The 22000-nt window shown below is 31.8% G+C and overlaps 1 protein-coding gene and 2 non-coding genes across 8 annotated transcripts in view; 1 reads left to right on the top strand and 2 right to left on the bottom strand.

Annotated features, from left to right (window-relative positions):
- LOC135964143 (aminopeptidase N) overlaps positions 1–22000 on the bottom strand; it is a 327697-nt gene that overhangs the window by 1901 nt on the left and 303796 nt on the right. For all 6 annotated transcript variants that reach the window (XM_065516233.1, XM_065516234.1, XM_065516235.1 and 3 more), the window contains 9 exons: positions 18559–18727; positions 17930–18160; positions 5191–5550; positions 4967–5119; positions 4570–4887; positions 3426–4506; positions 3162–3352; positions 392–559; positions 17–160 (listed from right to left, as the gene is read on the bottom strand). In XM_065516233.1, the coding sequence (XP_065372305.1) occupies positions 17–160; positions 392–559; positions 3162–3352; positions 3426–4506; positions 4570–4887; positions 4967–5119; positions 5191–5550; positions 17930–18160; positions 18559–18727 (2815 nt within the window). The remainder of the gene's footprint in view (positions 1–16; positions 161–391; positions 560–3161; positions 3353–3425; positions 4507–4569; positions 4888–4966; positions 5120–5190; positions 5551–17929; positions 18161–18558; positions 18728–22000) is intronic.
- TRNAQ-UUG (transfer RNA glutamine (anticodon UUG)) lies at positions 237–308 on the top strand. The gene has a single exon. It is a non-coding gene; the product is annotated as a tRNA-Gln (tRNA).
- TRNAK-CUU (transfer RNA lysine (anticodon CUU)) lies at positions 625–697 on the bottom strand. The gene has a single exon. It is a non-coding gene; the product is annotated as a tRNA-Lys (tRNA).

Here is a 22000-nt window from a genome sequence, read left to right as displayed (position 1 = left end):
TTAAAATTTAACTTACTATTCCGATATATCTTTAATATTCGTTTGCAAGAAATCGAAAGCAATTTCAAAACCTATGGGATTTTCCGCCACTGCCTTAAAAGCACGGGCACCATCTTGTTTCAATATGCCTGATGTGGGGTTAATGGTCATATTTAAATATCTGCAAGTAATTAGAAAAGTAACCGTTAGACAAGGGTTAAGTATGAAACTGTATTTTGGCCGCTGTTAAAACATGCGGTTCTATGGTGTAATGGTTAGCACTCTGGACTTTGAATCCAGCGATCCGAGTTCAAATCTCGGTAGAACCTTCTTTATTTTTTTTATTTTTGTTTAAATTGTAAAATATATTTTTTTTTCATATGAATAAATAAATCCGAATTTAAAAACTTACTTAGACAACAACCATGGCTTGGTGGTGCAACCCAATGATGATAAAATTTGTTCCTTTTCAGAGGCACTTGTTGTACGCTTGTATTGTTTATAGGCGAAATACCATTCCTGGAATGAACCTTCAGCCAAAGCAGTGCAATAAATTGTGGGTTTCATATTGGGTGTAATACTGAAATGAAATAAAAAAAAATAAATATAAAATTTAGTTAATGAAAAATTAAAAAAAAGTAACTGCGCCCAACGTGGGGCTCGAACCCACGACCCTGAGATTAAGAGTCTCATGCTCTACCGACTGAGCTAGCCGGGCATATACCAGTTCTTTGTCAAATTATGTATTTATTGATAGTGTTGAGGAAGTAATAGTATGTTGGATTTAAGAGTATGAGTGGTGAATTTGATTAATATATTTCAGAGATGGAAAATGTGGAATCAATTTATTTTTTAGTATATAGTATTTCTTTCATTCCTAAAATACAATAAAAAAATAAAAAAAAACTGTTGCACACAAGATAATCTCTAGATTATCAAGAATTTCTATAGAAAATACTGTTAAACAATTAATTTTATGTAAAAAATACACAATTTTTTCACCTTTATCCAACTTTAGTTTGCGTAGGCGAGTATGACTTAAAAATTCGTGATTCACAATAGATAGTGTATCTTTTGAAGGGGGTTTTGTTTTTAATAACTTATATGTAATTTTGATTCGAAAAATCGAATTTTGTGCCAACAAAGCGTTATATGCGGGAAGCTTTGCTTTACTTCTTTAATTTGAAAAAGAGTGCCGCTGAAGTACACCCATTGCTCACCAAAGTTTATGGTTAATGTGTCCTATTGGTTTCAACGTGCGAGATATGGTTTGTTCGGTGCAGAAGTGTTGATTTTGATACGGAAGACAAAGATTGCCCAAGCCAGCCAGCTTTCCCATGCCTGGTTTGAAGCCAACAAATTAGTGTTGAATTTGTTGTTGCTTAGTTTATTTCTATCAGTCGTGGTGAAAACTGTAAATTGGTGGGTTTTTAGTACCGCTGATTTACAGAGTGATTCATAATTATTTGCTTAATGGTGGATTTTAATTTAGTACCGCAAGTTAACAGAGTGGCTCATATATTAATTTAATGAGCTTTCCGTTACAATCGATAAAGGTACATACTGGCAAACCCCGGTATAACGAACGATATGTTGCCAGGCCCATTCATTAATTGAAAAATTTGTTATATCGAGATGATTTTTTTTTAATTTTGGACAACTTTTTCTATTTTGGAATTTAAACCTATATCGTTTTGATCCCTAAGTTGGATGACCGGTGTGACATTAGGAGGCAAGAATATCGTTCAAATTTGTATATCTTTAGTATTTTTTACTAATTGTTCTTCTGGAGGATGGCTTAGTGTATTTTCCACGATTAATAAAGCCTTCATTGTAAGGGATTTCGATTCTGAAAATGATTCAACCTGTAGAAAATTAAACTCGGACAAACATTAAAAAAAAACAGATTTTGAAGATTTCACTTAATTTGTGTAAAGATAATTTACAGAAAAAACTTAGTCACGATAAAATGTTTGTTTTTATTTTCTTCAAAATACATGTTGAGAATTTTGTTATTCCATATTTCATTCATTTATCTAAATTTTTAGTTTTTCGTTCAATGAAATTCTTTTACGGTTTTCCATATTTAATTCATGTGAATTATAGCCTGTTTCACAATATCGAATGAAAGATTTCGTTAGCATTCTAAGCGGAAGAAATCTGATTTTGGATTCCTTAACTTCATATTAATGTGAACGAATCAGTTTTCTTTTGCTTAGAATGCGAACGAAATCTTTCATTCGATATTGTAAAAACAAGCAATTAAAACCACTACAGAAAAAAATACAGCACCTATTATTAAAGAAAGTAACCATTGAAAACGGTACTGTAACGACTTATTTTCTTATTTTTACATTCATTACTACTTCTGTTTTTTATACTTTCTGTTCGTTATATTGAGCGTACAATTTTCGAAATATTCGCTATATAAGGTTTTCAATGATAAAAATTTGGTGGACGTTCGTTATATAAGGTGGCCAATGTTACGAATTTGACCGTGCGTTAAATCGGATTTTCGTTAAAGTGAGATTCGTTATACCGAGATTTGCCTGTATTTAGAAAGACAAATTTAATAATCAGGTATGTGATGAAAAACGATTTAAATGCAAAAACGATTCCAAAACGGCAAAAGGTTTGTTTCAAAGGGAAATTATCGAAATTAAATTTTCACATTAATTAAGGTAAACAAATGCAGAGCTGCTTATTTTTTTTGTTTTTTTTTTATATAAAAATGATTCGGAATGAAAATTCATCACATCTAAATCGTTTTTGAGATTGATTTCAGTTCGTGATTTTAATATTGATACTGTTATCAAATATTCAATAAAGATATTTTAGAATTTATATAAAGGAATCAAATATACTTTAACTAGAAGTTATAAAAATGTTCGCCTTACCCCCAGTAACACGAAGTCTGGTTATGTTTTAACTAATAGTTATACTGACAGTTTTCATACAAAAATATGTTTAACCGACTAACTATTAGTTAAAATATAAACAGACTTCGTGTTACAGGGGGCTAGACATAGAAATATTTTGAATTGAGTATAACTATTGTACTACAAAATCCAGAAAAGTAAATTAAATTGTACTGAATATAAACTCTCTTCTTAAGAAGCACCGGTGACACATTTACCACATTAACACTACTATTTCAATTATAAAGTTACAGAGCTACTTACGGATTTGATTTAGGATCAGCCATCCATTCTCTGTACTTAATATGGGCAGCATTGTAGCAACGATCATATTTGAATTTACAAGCCAATCTAGCCACCAAAGCACGATGTTGTAGCTGGATATGGCTCTCATTATCGGGTTCTTGTAAACCATAACGATCAAAGGCAGGTCTTACCAAAAATTTCATAAAGGCCTAGAATTTACAAATAAAAATAAATAATTACAATTATGTATAAATAATCATAATTTCCAGCACCATAACTTACCCTAAATGTTTCATAAGCTGGCTCACGATTTAACATATGAATCAAATAATTCAAACCCTGTTGAGCTGCCGACCACAACAGCTCATCGTCAGTGGCAGTGAAAATTTCCATTAAGAATGTCAAAGGAATATCGTAAGATAAATATTCAGCCTGAGACAAATGCAAAGAATCATCCAAAAGTTGAGCTCTGGTCACGCGAGGCAAAGAAGAGAATTTCTTTTTCAAAGCCAACCAAGAAGTCATGTCGTAGTTTACTCTATAGTAACCCTGTCTATTCAAATTCAAATAAACCACATTTTCGGAATTATTATCTGAGGTAAAAGCATCGGTAATAACCAATTCATGGCCATTATCCATAAGCCAATGGGTGGGTATGCTGTCACCCTTGTGCAGTTCATCGGTTTCGTAGGTAATCGGTACAATCCATTTACTATCATCGGACATATTTTTGGAGGGCAAGAGATAACGTTCCTGAGTAACAATCAAATCAGCATCTCTTCTTTCCACAGAAACCACGGGATAGCCGGGCTTAGAGATCCAAGTATCCATTATGCTCTTAATATCCATATCATCGGGTAAGGTTTTCTTCAAATGACCCTGTTTGGTCATGTATTCCCACAAATCATTACGATCGGCATTTTCATAGGCAAATGCTTTCAAAAGATCCTGTGTAGCATCTCTAAAAGCTTCATTGCCCACTATGGAATTCAACATTCTCAACAATATGGTGCTCTTGGAATAGGTAATGGGATCAAATATGCGTCTTATATCATTGGTGGATTTCACATCGAACGAAATGGCATGAGAACTATTATCGGAATCATGTTGCATAGATTCTTTGAACTCAAATACAGTAAAAGTGTCCATTATTTCAAATTCGGGATGGACATTATTCAAAGCAATATAACTTATATAGCAGGCGAAACCCTCCTTAAGCCACAAATCATTCCACCATTTGGGCGTAACCAAATTGCCAAACCATTGATGGGCCAATTCATGGGCCACAATTTGAGCCACATATTCCATGTGCTCGGAGGAAGAGGCTTTTTCTAAATCTTCAGGCACCAAAAGAGCAGAATCTCTGAAAGTTTTAGGAAAGTTAATAATAATTATAAATTTAAAGTATTAAATGTCAAAAAAATACCTGAAAGTTATTAGACCCCAGTTTTCCATGGCACCAAAACCAAAATCAGGCACAGATACCAAATCAATTTTGGGCAAACGATTTTTAATACCAAAATAACCCTCATAATAGGGCAAAAATTTACGCACCAAGGAATAAGCATAACGGGTCATGTCCTTATTTTCCGGTCTAGTCCAGATTTCCACACGAGGCACTAGATTGGCATCAAGATCCGAAAAGTGAGACTTGACTAAATTAGACACAATAAAAGCTAAGAGGTAGGTGGGCATTTTGGGTGTGGTCATGAAATCATCACGGGTAAAACCGGGACGTTGGATGCTATATTAAAATGGGTTAAGCAAATATTTAACTTAAGGATTTCTATTTATGTATATTAAAGAAGTAATTTAAAACTTACGAGCTATGATAAACGGGCATATTTGACAAAGCCATAGAAGTTCTAGTGGGTCTTATAATACTGACAGTAAAGTTGGCTTTCATATCAGGACGATCGAAGCAGGGGAAGGCTCTGCGGGCATCTATGGGAGAAAATTGGGTGCTGATCATCCATCTGTAATTAAATTGGTTGTTAAAATTAATTGAATTAGAAATTTCTATTATTATATTGTAGATAATACTTACTCTTGTTTTCCTGTATCTACATTTACATAACTAGTCTTGTAAACTCCCTGTAGTGTATCGGTAATTTGGCTTACAAAGTCCATACTCAATACCAATTTTAAGTCTTTTTCTTCGGCCACTGCTTTCGACAATGTTACCACAAATGTGCCATTATCCATACCATATTCACTATCGAAATCCAATTCCACTTCCTCCAAACTGGTTTGATTCAATGCTCTTATTATGCGAACATTTGAGATCGTGACATTATTTACATCCAGGACAATGGGCTCAAAAGTAGCAACACGTTCATCACGTTTTATGTGAATGGCCACGCTGCCATTATTGAGGGATTTTTTGAGATTGGGCTCTATAATGAGGCTGTAAAGAAAAGAGGGTTTTTTTTGGTTAATAATGGGTTTGAAAATGTATTAATTTTCTTTATAATTGAGAATGCATTTCACAATGCGGATATAAATTGTATGTACCATTAAATCCTTCACTTTTATATGTTTGTTTAATGAAATAACATACGTTTAATATCAGCAACAGCAACAAATTCATGCAAAAACATAAATAAATAATTTTTATATTCAATTTAGCAGACAGTTGAAAAAATATTTATTTAAATTTGTAGTTATTGATCGTTTTCTGTTGAAATGCAAACAAATGCAAAAATATTGTTCCAAAAGCAGCCAGAGACAGCAAAACACAAAATGTGTTAAAAATTTTGTATCGTATGAGTTAAACAAATACTCTACAAATACCCACATATTTGTTTACAATAGGGTTCCTATTTTCCCGGACTTCTTCAATTCCCGAAACATATTAAAAAAAACATGTTCATTCCTGAGAACTCCAAGGCACTATTTAGAACTAAATTAAGCCAAAGAACAAATATTTCCTCTAAATGTGAAGCTCTTAATAATTCCTGTAAGAACTTAAAATTTAAATTTGTATTTAGTCGACCTAATAGAAAAGTTAATTTTCCGGATTTAAATAATTTTTTTTTCTGTTTTTGTCAAAGGAAAATATAGTTTTGGTTGCGATAACCGAATTTATTGCTAATCAAATGAATCAGTCTGAATTTTTCTGTTGTGGCAAACAAAAATTTGTTTTTTTTTTCTTCTTGGACCAGCACTCAGGACCCCTACCCATGCAAAGCTTTGTGTTGGAACTAGGAAAATAAGTTATGGGAGGAAGGAAAGAGGGAGTAGTGTTTGATTTGAACTTTCCGACATTGAAAATTATAGGAAAGACTTCAGTGGGAAGTCTTTTCCACATATGTGCAGTACCTCTAAAGAACGAATTTTCCCTATTGTTCGGTCCACCGCATTGCAAAGCAAAGCTTTCGACCACATAGGGATGAAAAACGTGTATTACGTAAAAATCTGCGGGTATCAGGAACAAGTTCCCTAATTTGATCAGAACACGTTTCATTGTAGTACCGAAACGCAGTGAAACGCAGCCCACATTTCGTCGGTGCTCCAGCGCAATGTGGGCTGTTGGATACCCTACTGTCACCAATAATCACCTTCCTCCTCTTCTGTACGCGGTCGAGAAGCTCCAAAATAGACTTTGAAGTTCCGGCCCATTCTTGGGAGTTGTATTCCATTTTCGGTCGGATATAGGTGGTGTAAATAGTGAGGAGATCAGATGAAATGAAGTAATTCCTACAATGTTTCAGAAAACCGAGACACTTGAATGCTTCTTCATGCCTAGAACATCAAGAGCGTCTGATTCCATAATATTTAAACCATCCGTAAATACAGATGAAGCAACATAGTATGACGTTCACATTTTCTGTCAGCATGCAACACTGAGTCTTGCTAGCGTTGAAAGCGACCCTATTCGCGCGACCCCATTCAGAGATTGTCACAAGGTCCCCATTAAAGGAATCACTCATATTTTGCTTCATTACTCCAATCTCCGACAGGCTTGGTCTGTAACTGAATGAATATAGGTTTGGAAGTTTGACGAATAAGGTCATTTAGACAGATAAGAAAATATTGGAGCCTTGGGGTATCCCAGAATTTGTTTGTATCAAACAAATCTATGAATATAATCGAATCTGTTTTATCTGTGTATAAATAATACAGTAACTTCAAGAAGAAAATATATAAAGAAATTTCGGAAATATTCCTGGGAATTCCCGGGAAACTTTCACCGATTAGAATCTCTAGTTTACACACGTTGAAATGCAAAATAAAAATTCAAATCCAAAACAATTCTTAAAATAAAATAATAAACGACGAGTATGAGTACATTTTTGTAAATAAATAAAAGTAATTGAAAAGCACAAAAACAAATTTTCTATTTAGGAAATACCGGAAATGCTATTTAAACATTCTTACCACTGATTTGCAATTAAAATTGTTTTGTTTGAGTTTAAGTTGCGATATATTTCGAATGCCAAAATGTCAATCAGTCAAAAGTGAGCAAATTTTTGTTCACTCTTCTGTTTGTATTGTATTTAGTTGATGTAATTTCTAAATTGCATGCAAAGCAAACAAATTGCCGATATTGTTTAAAAAAAAAGGTCAATGTAGTGAGAATGGGAATGTGATGGTTTTTTAGTTAAGAATTTATGTCATTTTTGAATTACTTAACTTTTTTTGTATATAAGCAGATGTTTATAGTAAATAATGTTGAATTAAATCATTGTTTTCAAATATTTTAATTTCAATATCTAGCAAGTCAAGTATGAAAGCCTATTATTCATATTGGGGAATCGAAGGACCATTTTCATTGCAAAATCTCTAAGATATTTCCCTTTGGGCAGTATTAAACAAACTAGTAAATAAATTCAATATGTGATCGTTCTAATAATTTAATTGTTATTATAACTATTGACCATTAGTCATATTTAAATCTTAAATTATTAAAAATCTCTTGCATCATTGCAGTCTCCGGCTATTGGAATCTACAAAACCTGAAATTACCTGTATAAATCTATTATTTAAATCAATTAAATATATGTATAGCTGTAATTTTAATGACATCAACACTTCATCAACTATTATTACATCAATTCTAAGCTGTTTTTATTACTGTAAATGATGTCATTATGTCGGTCTATAAAAACCATAAAGTGATCATCATCATCATCAACATGAAACCTAAAAGGTGTCATAACACCAATAATTCGTAATTACTAGTTTGCATGCACTACTCAACTCAACTATACAAAAAAGATCCCCAATCTTTACAGGGAAAATAAAGACAAGAATAAAAGAAACAAACACGTTCTCATCAAGAGAATTGTTTAGAAAAATACATGATCGTGACAAACAGTAGCACTGTAAGCGATCGTCATCATCACAACATGCAATTACTAGAGTCAGCAGATATTTAATAAAAAGAAGAGAAAAAAAAACTTCAATACATAATCTTTAAATACTCGTATTGAATTAATTGCTGATGATCACGTCATTGGTGCTTAGATCTAGCAATAGTACCCAGTAAAACAATGACGTTTTGTAAATACTCGTATGATTGAACATTTATTTTATTCGTACATATAGCTTGTAAGTTATTGCAAATGTAATGCTAAAGAAAACTTCTTAGAATCAACAAAAGTTAATAGCTTTGGCATACAATTCTTTTTTGCTGCTGCTATTGTATATTGGTTTTGACGTGAGCTTGTATAATTTCAGTATTTGCCTAGTATTTATTATCAATGATCAGAGATGATCATATTGCAGATAATAATGTACATGAATTTCTTGGCATTTTCTTTTTATATGTTTAAGCCGACAAATAGTGTAACGAATTAGATTTCTTATTTTTGACAGTTTAAGTAATGAATAAAAAGTGACAGCAGAAGTATGCCAAAGATTGGAAACTTCAGTGATCTGTAGTTATCTATTAATATGTCTGGCTTCTGGTGGTGCCAAATGATGTCACCCTCTTATTGTTATTTATTTCACTTGTGGTTTTAATTATTTTACCCTCACAAATAATCTGTAAACAATTTAATAGTTACTTTACTATCTCTTGGTAATCAAAAGTGTAGTCTATTTGAAATTTGAATTCTAAAAGATTATTTGTAGTCAACTTTACAGAGTAGCTGCTGTATTAATTTATCTTAGTTTTAGGATACTCAATAGCTACTTTCTAGGACATAGTGTGGAGTTAGTTAACAAATGGTGGTGGTGCCAACGCCGACTTTGGACAGCATGAAGTGATTGCTGGACCTTTCAACCTATTAAACGGGCTAGATCATTACTTTCAGTGACGTATCTCATTAATAGTGACGACTTTAATTGACTACTTTGCAGCATCAGAGAACGTGCAATAACCAAAAGCTTTAATCAAAATTATGTAGTTTTAAAAACTTCCTCCGAAACACTGCAGAATTTACAATAGATGGTGTATCTTTTGAACGCGGTTTTTGTTTTTAATAAATTATATATCTGTCATTTATTCTTTCTTAGTTATTGAACATTATAATGAAAACAAAACGTTTTTTTGCTTCGAAAATGTAAAATTGTGTACCAACAAAGCGTCACATGCGGGAAGTTTTGCTTTACTTCTTTAATTTGTTTAATTTTTTTTGTGCTGTTCAGAAATGGTGATTTTGACACGGAAGGCAAAAATCGCACAGGCCAGCCAAGAGTTGGAGGCATTACTACATGGAGATAGTTGTTGTCAAACTCAACAAGAGCTTGAAAAAATCATTGAAAGCTACTCAAGCAACAATTTCAAAACGTTGGCGAGCAGTAGGATTCATTCAAAAGCAGGGAAATAGGAAAAAGCAAGGAAATACGAATTGAAGACGAGATACCTTGAAATCCAAATATGAATGTCCAAAATGATGTTTGAACGCTATAAAAGAAAACCATTTGTGCTCCAAATCATTGCTTGCGATTAAAAATGGATCCATTATGATAAACCGAAGCGTAAGAGATCGTACGTGAAGCCCGCCCAAACAGCCGAATTGACACCAAAGCCAAATATCCATGCCGTATTTGGTGGGAATATAAGGGTGAGCTGCTGAAATCTGGCCCGGTCATCAAAAGGAGCCTGTACCGAACGCAACTGATTCGTTTAAAGCGAGCAATAATATGGGGCCAAATATGAAACTATATTACTTCATCAACACTATTTAGAATGAAGTGGTTGGGAAGTTTTGCCTCACACACATTATAGTAAAGAGCTTGCACCCTCCAACTACTAATTGTTTCGATCGATGCAGAACGATCTGTCTGAGACACGATTCACTTTGGAACAGAGTATTCGATATTGGCTGGATTCGTTCTTGGCCTCAAAAGATGGTTCGGAAATTATTTTAAAAAGCTTTCAAAGTTTTTGAAATGAAAATTGCGATGAGTGCCTTGAGGCATGCTTAAGCATTAGAGGGTTAATTATCCATATTGACAGAAAAATGCAAATCGGTCCGAGTGAGCGGTTTTAATGAAATTTTGCTGATAAACAAATTATTAAAGAAAAAAGAGAAACCATTTCGTGCCACTGTGTACTACTTCTGTAATACGCATTTAGCATTAGTTAGCAATACGAGTGGTGTATTCAACAATAAATAGCAACATAAAAAGAAAAGAAAAATTCTGCAGAACTCTACAACATTCTCCTTCTTCAAACAACCAAGCGTATTTCCTGGTTTCTGCTTTCATCTTGAATACCAACCAAGGCAACGAAAACGTACGCGTACGATCATCATAAACATGCAACTCAAACTCAATAATGGACAACCAGCAACAAATAACATCTATTAACTATTGTAAGATCTGTAGTTTGATGATGAGTTTCAGTTTGTCTTCCACTATTACCAATAACATTTTAACTGGCTTTTTTTCTTACAAAAAATTCAACATGTTTTGTTGATTTAAGCGGTTCTACATCTAAAGCTTAAAAATAATAATTGTTTAAATAAACAGAGAAGCGTGCGTGTTGTGTTGTGATGTTGTAACAAAAAAAAAATGATCCTCAATCTGTATTATTAGAAAGAAACAAATTCCGTTCATAGATTTCCAATGTTCAAATGTTGCACACATGTCATAATTATTTGCTACTTTCTGCTGTTGCATGCAGCCAGCCAGCCAACCAGCCAAGCTGACAACGGCATGCGTACAAAGATTTGAAGAAAGAAAAAAGTCATGTAGCAAACAAGATTGCGATCAAAGAAAATCTTTATAGAAAAAATACACATTTCATTTAATTTTTTTCTAGCGCCCTGCGCTTAAAGTTTTCAGTTGCTGCTGTAGTTTTTGTTTGTGTTGCTCAAAGTAGCTGCATTCATTACATTAACAGCTGTGGCATGTTGCCAATAATGTATGTCAGCAATAGAACAGCAAAAATAACAAAACTAACAACAACATCGTCAATAATAACACTAACAAGAGAGAGAACAATACACAACAATTTAACATTTTTAAATCGTGGCATTTACACAATGCACTCTCCTATACTATTGTATTTATTAAATTTTTAGATACAACAAAAGTGTGGACACGAAAAAATTTTTAGGAATATTAGAATTATTTCCTCTAATATTTGGGAGATTCAAACGGTCTGCTATTAAGTCATATTGATTGTTAAAACAAATTGTTGTTGTGCTTCAAACTTTTTGAATTATTTCTAGTATGTTTCCTGCATAACTAAAAAACTGACTCGATCACATACATAATGGAATCTATATAAAATTTCATATGGATATTTATGTGAGTTAACTTCCTTGCAAAGCTTTTTTGAAGCTTCCCGAAAACCTAGAATGTTGATATTCGACATACATATAAATCCTAGCGGAGCAATATTTTTTAGTTTCGATCAGGAAGAGGAGGATCACCCTGCCATGGACAGTTTATTCATATTTTTAGATATACTCTTGTACTTAGCTACATATAGAGAAAAGCCACTTAAATCCCAGTAGTATTCCTTCCAAAAGCTGTAATAAATCGAACAATTTTCTAAAAACATAATCAATCGATCATTTTGACTCAGAGATCACAAGAGTTACAGCTCAATTAAATAAGCTTTTGACTAGCTTCTAGGATCTTTGCAACTTGTAAGCGCATGTAATATTGTGACCAGGAAATTAACAGACATCCAAGTAGTATTTCTTTAAACCAGAGACCAAAAATAACTGTTATTAAATTTTTTGAGTCTGAAAAAGTTAGGCATAAATCAATGAATAATTTTTACGTTTTCAAATAAGAGTTATTCATAATAAATATTTTTTTTCGTTGCTCACAACTTTCATTTTCGATTTATATTTTTTTACGTTGCCTAATAAGTGTTATTCAGAATATATATTTTTTTACGTTGCTCATAACTTTTATTTTCGATTTATATTTTTTTACGTTGCTCATAACTTTTTTTTTCAATTTGTATGTTTTTTAGTTGCCTAATAAGAGTTATTCTAAAGAATATATTTTTTTCGTTGCTCATAACTCAAAAGAAGTTTCTTTCGCCACCTTGGTTGCATTTTATTAGTACATACATTGAATTTAACCTTTAAAGTCGCAAAAAATAAGCTTGGTATGAGATTGATGTTTTTTATTGTGTGTTTTTTAATTATGAAGAATTTTGTTTCACAATCAATGTTTTAGCAAACGCATTGTCCGCCAAGTTGCACCTTTTCTCAGTCAACAAAATACGCAAAGCAGAAAATGCTCTTTCAACAGAAAGCCGTTTAGCCCGCAGTGCATAAACAATATGAACCAATTTATTTAAAAATTGCAAAAGTATCCTTTTTCTCTTCCTAATATTGCAACAAATCGGTTTCTACGTCCAGTCTCATAGGTTTAAAGCTCTCTATTTCAGCTATAGCTGCTAATAACTCTCGCGATGTATTGCCTTTGTCATCTTCTGAAGATAAATTCACTTCAAGTTCTCTAAATTGATGTTCCGAACAACGATGACGTATTTAGATTCGTCGATTCGTCAATCAGAAAATCGGATATTGGTTGAAGTGGATACTTCAGGTGAATTTAAATCGCAAATAAAAGTTATGAGTAACGAAAAAAAATAATTATTATAAATAACTATTATTAGGTAACGTAAAAAAATATTTATTATGAATAACTCTTATAAGGCAACGTAAAAACATAAAAATCAAAAATAACAGTTATGAGCAGTGAAAAAAAAATATTTATTATGAAAAAATATACACTTATTGAAAAGCAAAACTTATTTTCATTGAGAATAACTATTATTTAAAGAAACAAATACAATATAACAGTTATGGCTAAATTTGTTTAGATATTTCTTATAACAGTTATATCTCTGCTTTAAACAGGTTTAAAAAACTAAATAAACATTCGAAATCTTTTAGGTTCAATAGTTTAAGCATTTTGACATAACTGATTTAAAGTAGAAGAAGTAGAACACAAAGCCTTTCTAAAGATTCTAAGGACAGTAAATAATGGTTATCCAAAAAATTTGAACTCAACAACTCTCCATGTTTGAGTCAACGGAGACCTATACAATAGATTCGTGCTCTTTCGAAATCTATGATGATCTAAAAAAAACGATCTCATATTAATAGTTATTTTTCTTAAAAAGGGAGTTTTAATTAGCCGTCATAAAATAAAACTCATTTCAGGGGTTTTATTTCAGGAGTTTTATTTTTTCCGTCATAAAATAAAACTCATTTGAGGAGTTGAAAATAAAATTCATTTCCTTCTTTATTTCAGTATCTTTTTTATTGAGTCTATCTGATATTTAATTTTTAAGAAAAAAAAAACAACAACAATTAAAATAAAAACTTGTTTTTATTTTAATGACGATTTATTCAATTGCAATGCAAGGTGCTTTACAAATTGTAATGCTTGCCGCTGATCAGATCATTTTTCTTACGGGAAAAATAAAATAAAACTCCTCAAATGAGTTATATTTTATGACGGCAAATTAAAACTCTCTTTTTAAGAGTTTAATTCGATCTTTTATTTTAACGTTAAAAGATAACTGTTTTAGATGGACTTTTATTTTTAAAGTCACAAAATAACCGAAAGATTCATAAATCATTTCAATTGAAAGAGCAAATAACACTGACCAGACTGAGAAGCCAATACTCAAAGGCGTCATTATGTAAGATGTAAAACTGATCAAGGAAATATCTGGTTACACACTTGAATAAGTTGACTTCAGATGATGAGGGAAGCAATTTATAATTCGAGGACATTATATATTAATTATCTCTACAAGATATGTACAAACTATATCAGATATGAAATAGAATATCGAAACAATAGAAGACTTGGTATAATATGAAAATAAACATCTTCTGAGGCTGAGTATTAAAAAAATCGAATTTGCCTATATTGAGGGAAATGTATCCCCATGAATACATGAAGGATAAGACAAAATAATTTGTAATGATTTTCAGAAAATATAAAATTCCGGGACTCTTCTATGCAACCACTTTTTGAATGCTCTGTTTGGGGTCTTTTAGTATGAATTGTTCCGAGATAGCCTTAATGGTTCCAGACAATATTTTTAGTCTTTCATTATTCATTTGTGATAACTTCGGAATCAGAAGAGATATTTGGGTATACATTGCTATTTCATGTAACGATGAAAAAGGCTTTCCAATGATCAATTAAAAGAGTTGCTAAATATTACACCTAGAACTTTTTGCAGGCAATATGTCATCTACTTTATTTTACGCAAATGAAAACATTTCGCTTCGTGCTCTTACTTTAAAGCACATGTTAAATTGCTTGCACCTACTTTAGCTCATTATTTCGAAAATGTGTGTAATGTTTGCGCCTCTTGTTTTTCACCAAAAATTACATTGTTAAATACATGTACTTACATTTACTTAATACAACAATTTTTACACAAAACCTGTGTTTTGTCACTATTTTAATTAAATTGTTATTGTTTCTGGCTCAGCTTTTTTTTTGCTGCCTGTTTTTCAGACAATTAAACTTTTTAGCAACATTTAAGGTGGGTTTTAGAGCCGCAATAATTACAATAATTGTGGTATTGTTTATGTAGTTACAATAAGTGTTGGCGTTTGAGGTGATGATATAATAAGTTCTATAAATTGCATTGTATTTGATTACATTGTTTGACAGCTGAGTATTCTGATATATGTTAATTTGCGGTTGAAGATCTAAGATATTTTATTTATTTTAGTTTTTGAGGTTGTCTGCTGAATAATTTTAAATTATTAATAAACAAAAACAGAACAATTGAGAAAGGAGAGTTATTTGAAACCATTAAGTAAATAATTCAAAAGATATGTGTGTTTCAATCAAAAACACTTCGATTAAAATTCTTTATCTATTCATTGAAGTTGATTTTTCTGAATTTTAGAATAATGAGTGCTTTAATCACATAGAATACAGCAGGATATCCATCACAATCTGTCAAAATTTAAATACACACGTTTTTATGAAGACGAATATTTTGGAGCCATCACAGCTACATGGCTACTTGACCACTGTTGCCGCTGTAGCCAACTTAAACTAATTTCTAGTTTCGTAAGCTACGTAATGAGAAATATGAAATATGTATGTAAATGAGAGCTAAAAATATTTTATTTAACAAAAAATAACGTCAAACACATTAAATATTATAAATGCATTAACATTGCATAACATTATAGTGTAAACAACAAAGTTTTTTGCTTCCAAAATGTCGAATTTTGTAGCAACAAAGCGTCATATTTGGGAAGTTTAGCTTTACTTCTTAAATTTTAAAAAAAGTGCAGCTGATGCACACCGATTGCTCACCAAAGATTGTGGTTAATGTGTTCCATAGGTTTGAACGTGCGAGATATGGTTTGGTGCTGATTTTGACACGGAAAACAAAGATCGCCCAGGCCAGACAAAAAAGTTTGAAGAACAAGAATTGGAGGTATTACTCCATGAAGATTGTTGTCCAACTGAACAAGAGCCTGCAAAATCATTAGGACCTACTCAATTAGCAATTTCAAAACGTTTGCAAGCAGCAGAATTCATCCAAAAGCAAGGAAATTAGATACAATAGAAATTGAAGCTGGGAGACCTTGAAAGACGATTTTGCACCGAATCACTAATTGAGGTGTAAAATGGATCCATTACGATAACCCTAAGCGTAAGATATCGTATGTGAAGCCCGGTCAAACAGCTGAATAGACACCAAAGCCAAATATCCATGGCTCTAAGGTAAAGCTCTGTATTTGATGAGAGTCAAAGGGTCCTTTCTACACGCAGAGAAAAAATATAATTAGGCATGGTTACTGTAACCATTTAAATAGTGTTACACGATTTTAACAATATTATAGTCACAGTAACTATTTACATGATTGTGGTAACCATAATATGGTTAATTTATGATTCACATGATTGTATCAACCATATATATGGTTACAGTAAACAAATATATGTTTGTGGCAACCATATTTATGATGAATAATTTTATCATAATATGTTGTTCTCAGATTATGATAAGCCTTAAGCCGAGAGCAACATAATATGATAAGTCCTTCATCATATGAATGGTTGTCACAAACATATATTTGTTTACTGTAACCATATATATGGTTGATACAATCATGTGAATCATAAATTAACCATATTATGGTTACCACAATCATGTAAATGGTTACAGTGACTATAATATAGTTAAAAAACTTGTAACAATATTGAAATGGTTACAGTAACCCTATTTATAGTCCAAACCGTGCTTCTGTATCCGAAATTGGCTTGATTCGTACTTGGCCTCAACAGATGAGCAGTTCTTTGGCCCTAAATACATATTTTGTGAAAAAGTTGGGAAAAGTTCATAGCTAACAATGTCCACTACCTTGAATAAATTTATATTGTACAAATGTTTCAAAATAAAAGCTAAACATTTTAAAAAATTCACCGTTTTTAAGTCATATGAAAAATTAACTAATTGAAAGTTTCGCCATTGAAATAAGTATTTCAACAACAATGTCAGCTGGTTACGATGTTGCTGTCGTTTTCAATATAATTAGGAAGCTAACTACAGAGCGACGATTGCTGCCAACGGCTTTTGTAGTCGTGTAGTCGTGTAGCATCCTTTAGTCTATGTGTTTAAAGCATTAAGTGAAAGCATAAGGATATCAGAAAAGTGTTTAATTTTTGATTTGAAATATGTAAAGTATGTAAAACACAAATGCAGAAAACTTAAAAGCTTTTACACATAGAGAATAGACATAGAGCGGAAACTCTCCTGTCAAAGACCTAACTCAGTTATCAGAAATCTAAGTGGTGAGAATGTATTAGTAGATAAAAGTATGTGAAAACAAAAAGCACACTCGTATGTGTGATTATTTTGAGCCATTTTTTTGTTTGAGTTTTTTTCAAGTTTCCGCTCTATGTTTCTCTATGATTTTACATTTAAGAGTCATTGAGTTGGGTTTCTCTTGAAAATTAATAACTTTTTGAGTTTTAACAAACATTATATAGCATACAAAATTTTCCAAATCCTTGACTTGGCAACATATTTGGTGCATTTAATAATTTACGTATTTCCAACACTCCACAGCTACTTAAAATTTGACTTTAAATCAACATATAACATTAGGATAACAAACTGACAGCTGTGTAATGTGACAGGAAACAAACATTTTTGTTTTCATTTAAAACAAATACATTTCATACGAGTGTATGTAGTTAATGTAGAAAAATTTAGGTTAACATGTAAAACAAACAAAAACCACAACTTACTTACTCACATGTAAACTTATTTCTATTATTTACCACAAATAAACATTATTGTGTAAAAATTTGTAAAATAATTAATGAGACCAGCAGTAATAGCTGACTGACCGACTTGTACTTACTTGTAATGTAACGGCAACCAACCATCGAATAACTGTAGTTTGCGATCGTTAAATTTGCCTTGATCCTCGCCGAATATATCATTATCGGGTGGTATATCGCCTACGGGAGCGGGTTTGGTATCATATTTTGATTTTGGCATGGGCATGCCCAACATACTGGCTGTTGCTATGGGACTAATATTTTGAGGTTGTGCTTGTAGAGAATTTTGTAAATTATGGCCATTTGTGCAACTGGAAAGAGTAAAGGATAGAAAATATTATTGTAGAGTTTATTTAGTGTGTCTAAAACACTCCTTAATAAAGTGAAAGTGTGAAATGGAGGTTACTAAATACTGATTTTAACACTCCTTAAGAAATTAAATGATTTCAAAAAAAAGAAAAACTAAAAACTGTTAGGTAAAAATAAAAATTGATTTCCATTTCCGTTTAATTTTGATTTTAGACCAAGGCTGTACTGTATGTAAGCCAACAAATGCTTTTAAAATAAATGATTTATTTGGTTTACAACTGAAAAGGTCATTTCTCTTTATATTCTTTTTATTTGTAATACAAACATGCCTTTTTTACATTATTTTTAGGTTGTTTTCTTTGAGTCATAATTTATTTAAAGAATGAAAAGTAAACCTTACCTTTGTGGCATAGTGTTGACTGTCACGAAATACGTTATCAATATGGTAAATATGATGGCCAAAATTGTGATAATCGCGGTAAATGTGGCACAAGTTTTCGATACAAATATACCCGACGGTCTGCCATTAAACACATATTTTTGGCCATTTTTCGTTTTAAGCTGGCCTCCTGTAAATAGAAAAAAAAGAAATTTATTAAAAACATTAGAACATTGCAAACAATTTTATTTCCATTAAGTTTAAATTAATTTGTGCGTGCGTATAGTCGCTTTTAAAACTAATTGAAAGGCCATCATTTATAATTTAAAACAATTGTTGATGGTGTTAAATTCAATCATAATTTCTATGTGTTTTCTCCACTTCATGTGAGGTTTCACTTCTCATTCAAATAGCCTTTTTCTAATTGTTTTCTTATTAGAAAAAAACACTTTTTTTATTCTATTAATTTTCCTGGAATGTTTTACTACTTGCATTTGCTCTAGTGTTATCTGTCATTTTATGTAGATTTTTTATAGCAACTAACATTTATTTCATCAAGCTGTTTATGGGAATTTTAATAAATTTAATTTTTCTTGTTAAATTTGTATTTTGAAATGGAATGGAATGTAATGAAGAATGACATTAATGGAATACTATTGTAAGCCTTGTCTATTGATCGAATTATTGCTAATAGTTGGTTGGCAAAAACATTTTATTAAAATGAACTTAAGAAGCAGAGTGTCGCCAATTTTTTTTTAACAGTATAAGTTAAAATTACTTTTTAACCATTATTTATAATGTTTAATAGAAATGCTGTGAGTTTTGAATCTTGATGAATATAGTAATTAATTCGCTATATAGCCATTATATATGCAGTAAGCATTTAAAAGATAATAAAGTTTAGATTTTGAAACAGTTTAAAAAAAAGTTCTACACACAATATGTCTTAAAAATGCGTATTTTTTTGGACATTTTTAGCTTTTATTTTGAAACATTTGATCAGTATAAATTTATTCAAAGTATTGGCCATTGTTAGCTATGACCTTTTCCAATCTTTCTGGCAACATATGAATTTTGAGGCCAGGAAGGAATCAATACAATTTAGGATACTCTGTTCTGAAGTGAAGCGTATCTCATAGAGATCGTGCGGCATCGATCGAAACAAATATATAGACTATAGAGTGGTTGATGCAAAACTTCCCAACCACTTCATTCTAAATAGTTGTCATGATGGAATATTACGGTTTCATGTCTGGCCGCATATTCTTGGTCTTTTTCAGCCAATGCTGGCCAGCTTTCAGCAGCTCATAATTAGTTCCATATTTAGTACCCTTTAATATGGAGCATTACCCTAGCGCCATTGATTTTGGATTCACATACGATCTCTTACGCTTCGGATTATCGTTGTGTATCCATTTTTCATCGCAAGTAATGATTCAGTGCAGAAATGATTTTCTTTTATAGGGTTCAAGCAGTATATCAGACATATAAAATTGTTATTTAAGGTCATTCAGCTTCAATTCATATGGTACCCAATTTCCCTGCTTTTGGATGAATCCTGCTGCTTCCAAACGTATTAGAATTGCTGGTTGAGTAGTTCCCCATGATTTTGCAAGGTTTTGTTGAGTTTGACAAAAATCTTCATGGAGTAATGTCTCCTCCAATTTATTATCTTCAAACTTTTTTGGCTCGCCTGAGCGATCTTTGTCTTCAATGTCAAAAGCACTACTTCTCTCTAAAATTTAATTAAATATTTGAAGCTCTGAATAAATATTCTTAGGATTTAATTCCATTATGAATATATTATATTCTAATAGTTACAAATCTTTGAAGCTAAATAATTTGTTTGGGCTTGGATTTATGCAATGAATTGTTCGCATTTTTTTTTTAAATTCTGAATTAATGTTTTAGTGAATTAAGCTCAATCTGAATTAACTAATTACAAGGTATGCTTGTGAATGCTTTCTAATTTGATTTCAACATACATTTGAATAATAAAAAAAAACACTGACAGCCAGATAAGATTACTGTCAAATATGTTTTTTATTATTTGGAATATTTTGGTTCCGTTACTTGTGAAAACAATACACTAAAATATAGACAACTTATCAATGAAATTCAATCTAATTGATCAGTAATGAAAACAGTAATGAAAACAGAACTAAATTCAGGGACCTGTCAAAAAGGTTTAAATTTTCATCTAAGAGGGACAAACGCCATGTTAAAATAGCAGTTTGTTAATTTGGTTTGGTAAAGGAATTGAAGCCTCATGATCATCGTTCGAGTCGTACATTTGGAGAAGGCCGAAGTAAACATTGCTATTGATCCTCAATTATAATAAATATAGTTGGGCATGATTACTGTAACCATTTCAATATTGTTACAAATTTTTTAACTATATTATAGTCACAGTAACCATGTACATGATTGTGGTAACCATAATATGGTTAATTTACGATTCACATGATTGTATCAACCATATATATGGTTACAGTAAACAAATATATGTTTGTGACAACCAATCATATGATGAAGGACATCATATTATGTTGCTCTCGGCTTAAAGCTTATCATAATCTGAGAACAACATATTATGATAAAATTCATCATAAATATGGTTGCCACAAACATATATTTGTTTACTGTAACCATATATATGGTTGATACAATCATGTGAATCATAAATTAACCATATTATGGTTACCACAATCATGTAAATAGTTACTGTGACTATAATATTGTTAAAAATCTTGTAACACTATTTAAGTGGTTACAGTAACCAAGCCCAATTATATTTTTTCCCTGCGTGTAGTGATGAAGCACATTTTTGCTTAAATTAATATGGCAATAAATAGATTGCCGCACTTAAGACATTGTCGAATCACAATCACATCCAAAAAAAAAATTCAACTTTTGGTGCGGTTTACGGGTCGTTGGAATCATTGGTCCATATGTCTTCCCAAATAACGATGGTTAGAATGTTACAGTCAATGGTGAGCGGTATTGAGACGAGCTTACTAACATGTTCGTGCTTCAATTGGAAGGCATTACAGACATGTGATTTCAGTAGGATGGTATTACATGTCACACAGGTCCATTCTTGAAATTGATATAAAAATTTGGCGAACGAATAATTTCAAGAAATGGACCTGAGGGATTATTGAGTAATTCGATTCGAAAGAAAACAATTTCGAATTTCCATGTATAAAGCATACAAATTCGATTGATTTTCTGTTTGAATCGAATTACACAATAAACCCCCTGTTAACTGCCCACCTTGTTCATATAATTTGACGCTATTAGATTATTTTCTCTGGTGATATGTAAAATCCCAGGTCTATAGGGATAAACCAGAAAATATTGACGCACTTGTGAGCGAATATTTGACGCGTTATTGCCGAAATACAGCCTGATTTACTGCGAAGTGAATACAGCTTGATTTAATAAAGACAATTGGATGGAT

This window comes from Calliphora vicina, chromosome 1 (genome assembly GCF_958450345.1).
Source record: "Calliphora vicina chromosome 1, idCalVici1.1, whole genome shotgun sequence".
Lineage (NCBI taxonomy): Eukaryota > Metazoa > Arthropoda > Insecta > Diptera > Calliphoridae > Calliphora > Calliphora vicina.
The sequence above is the reverse complement of the archived record's forward strand: the minus strand, read 5'-3'. Positions and strand labels throughout refer to the sequence as shown.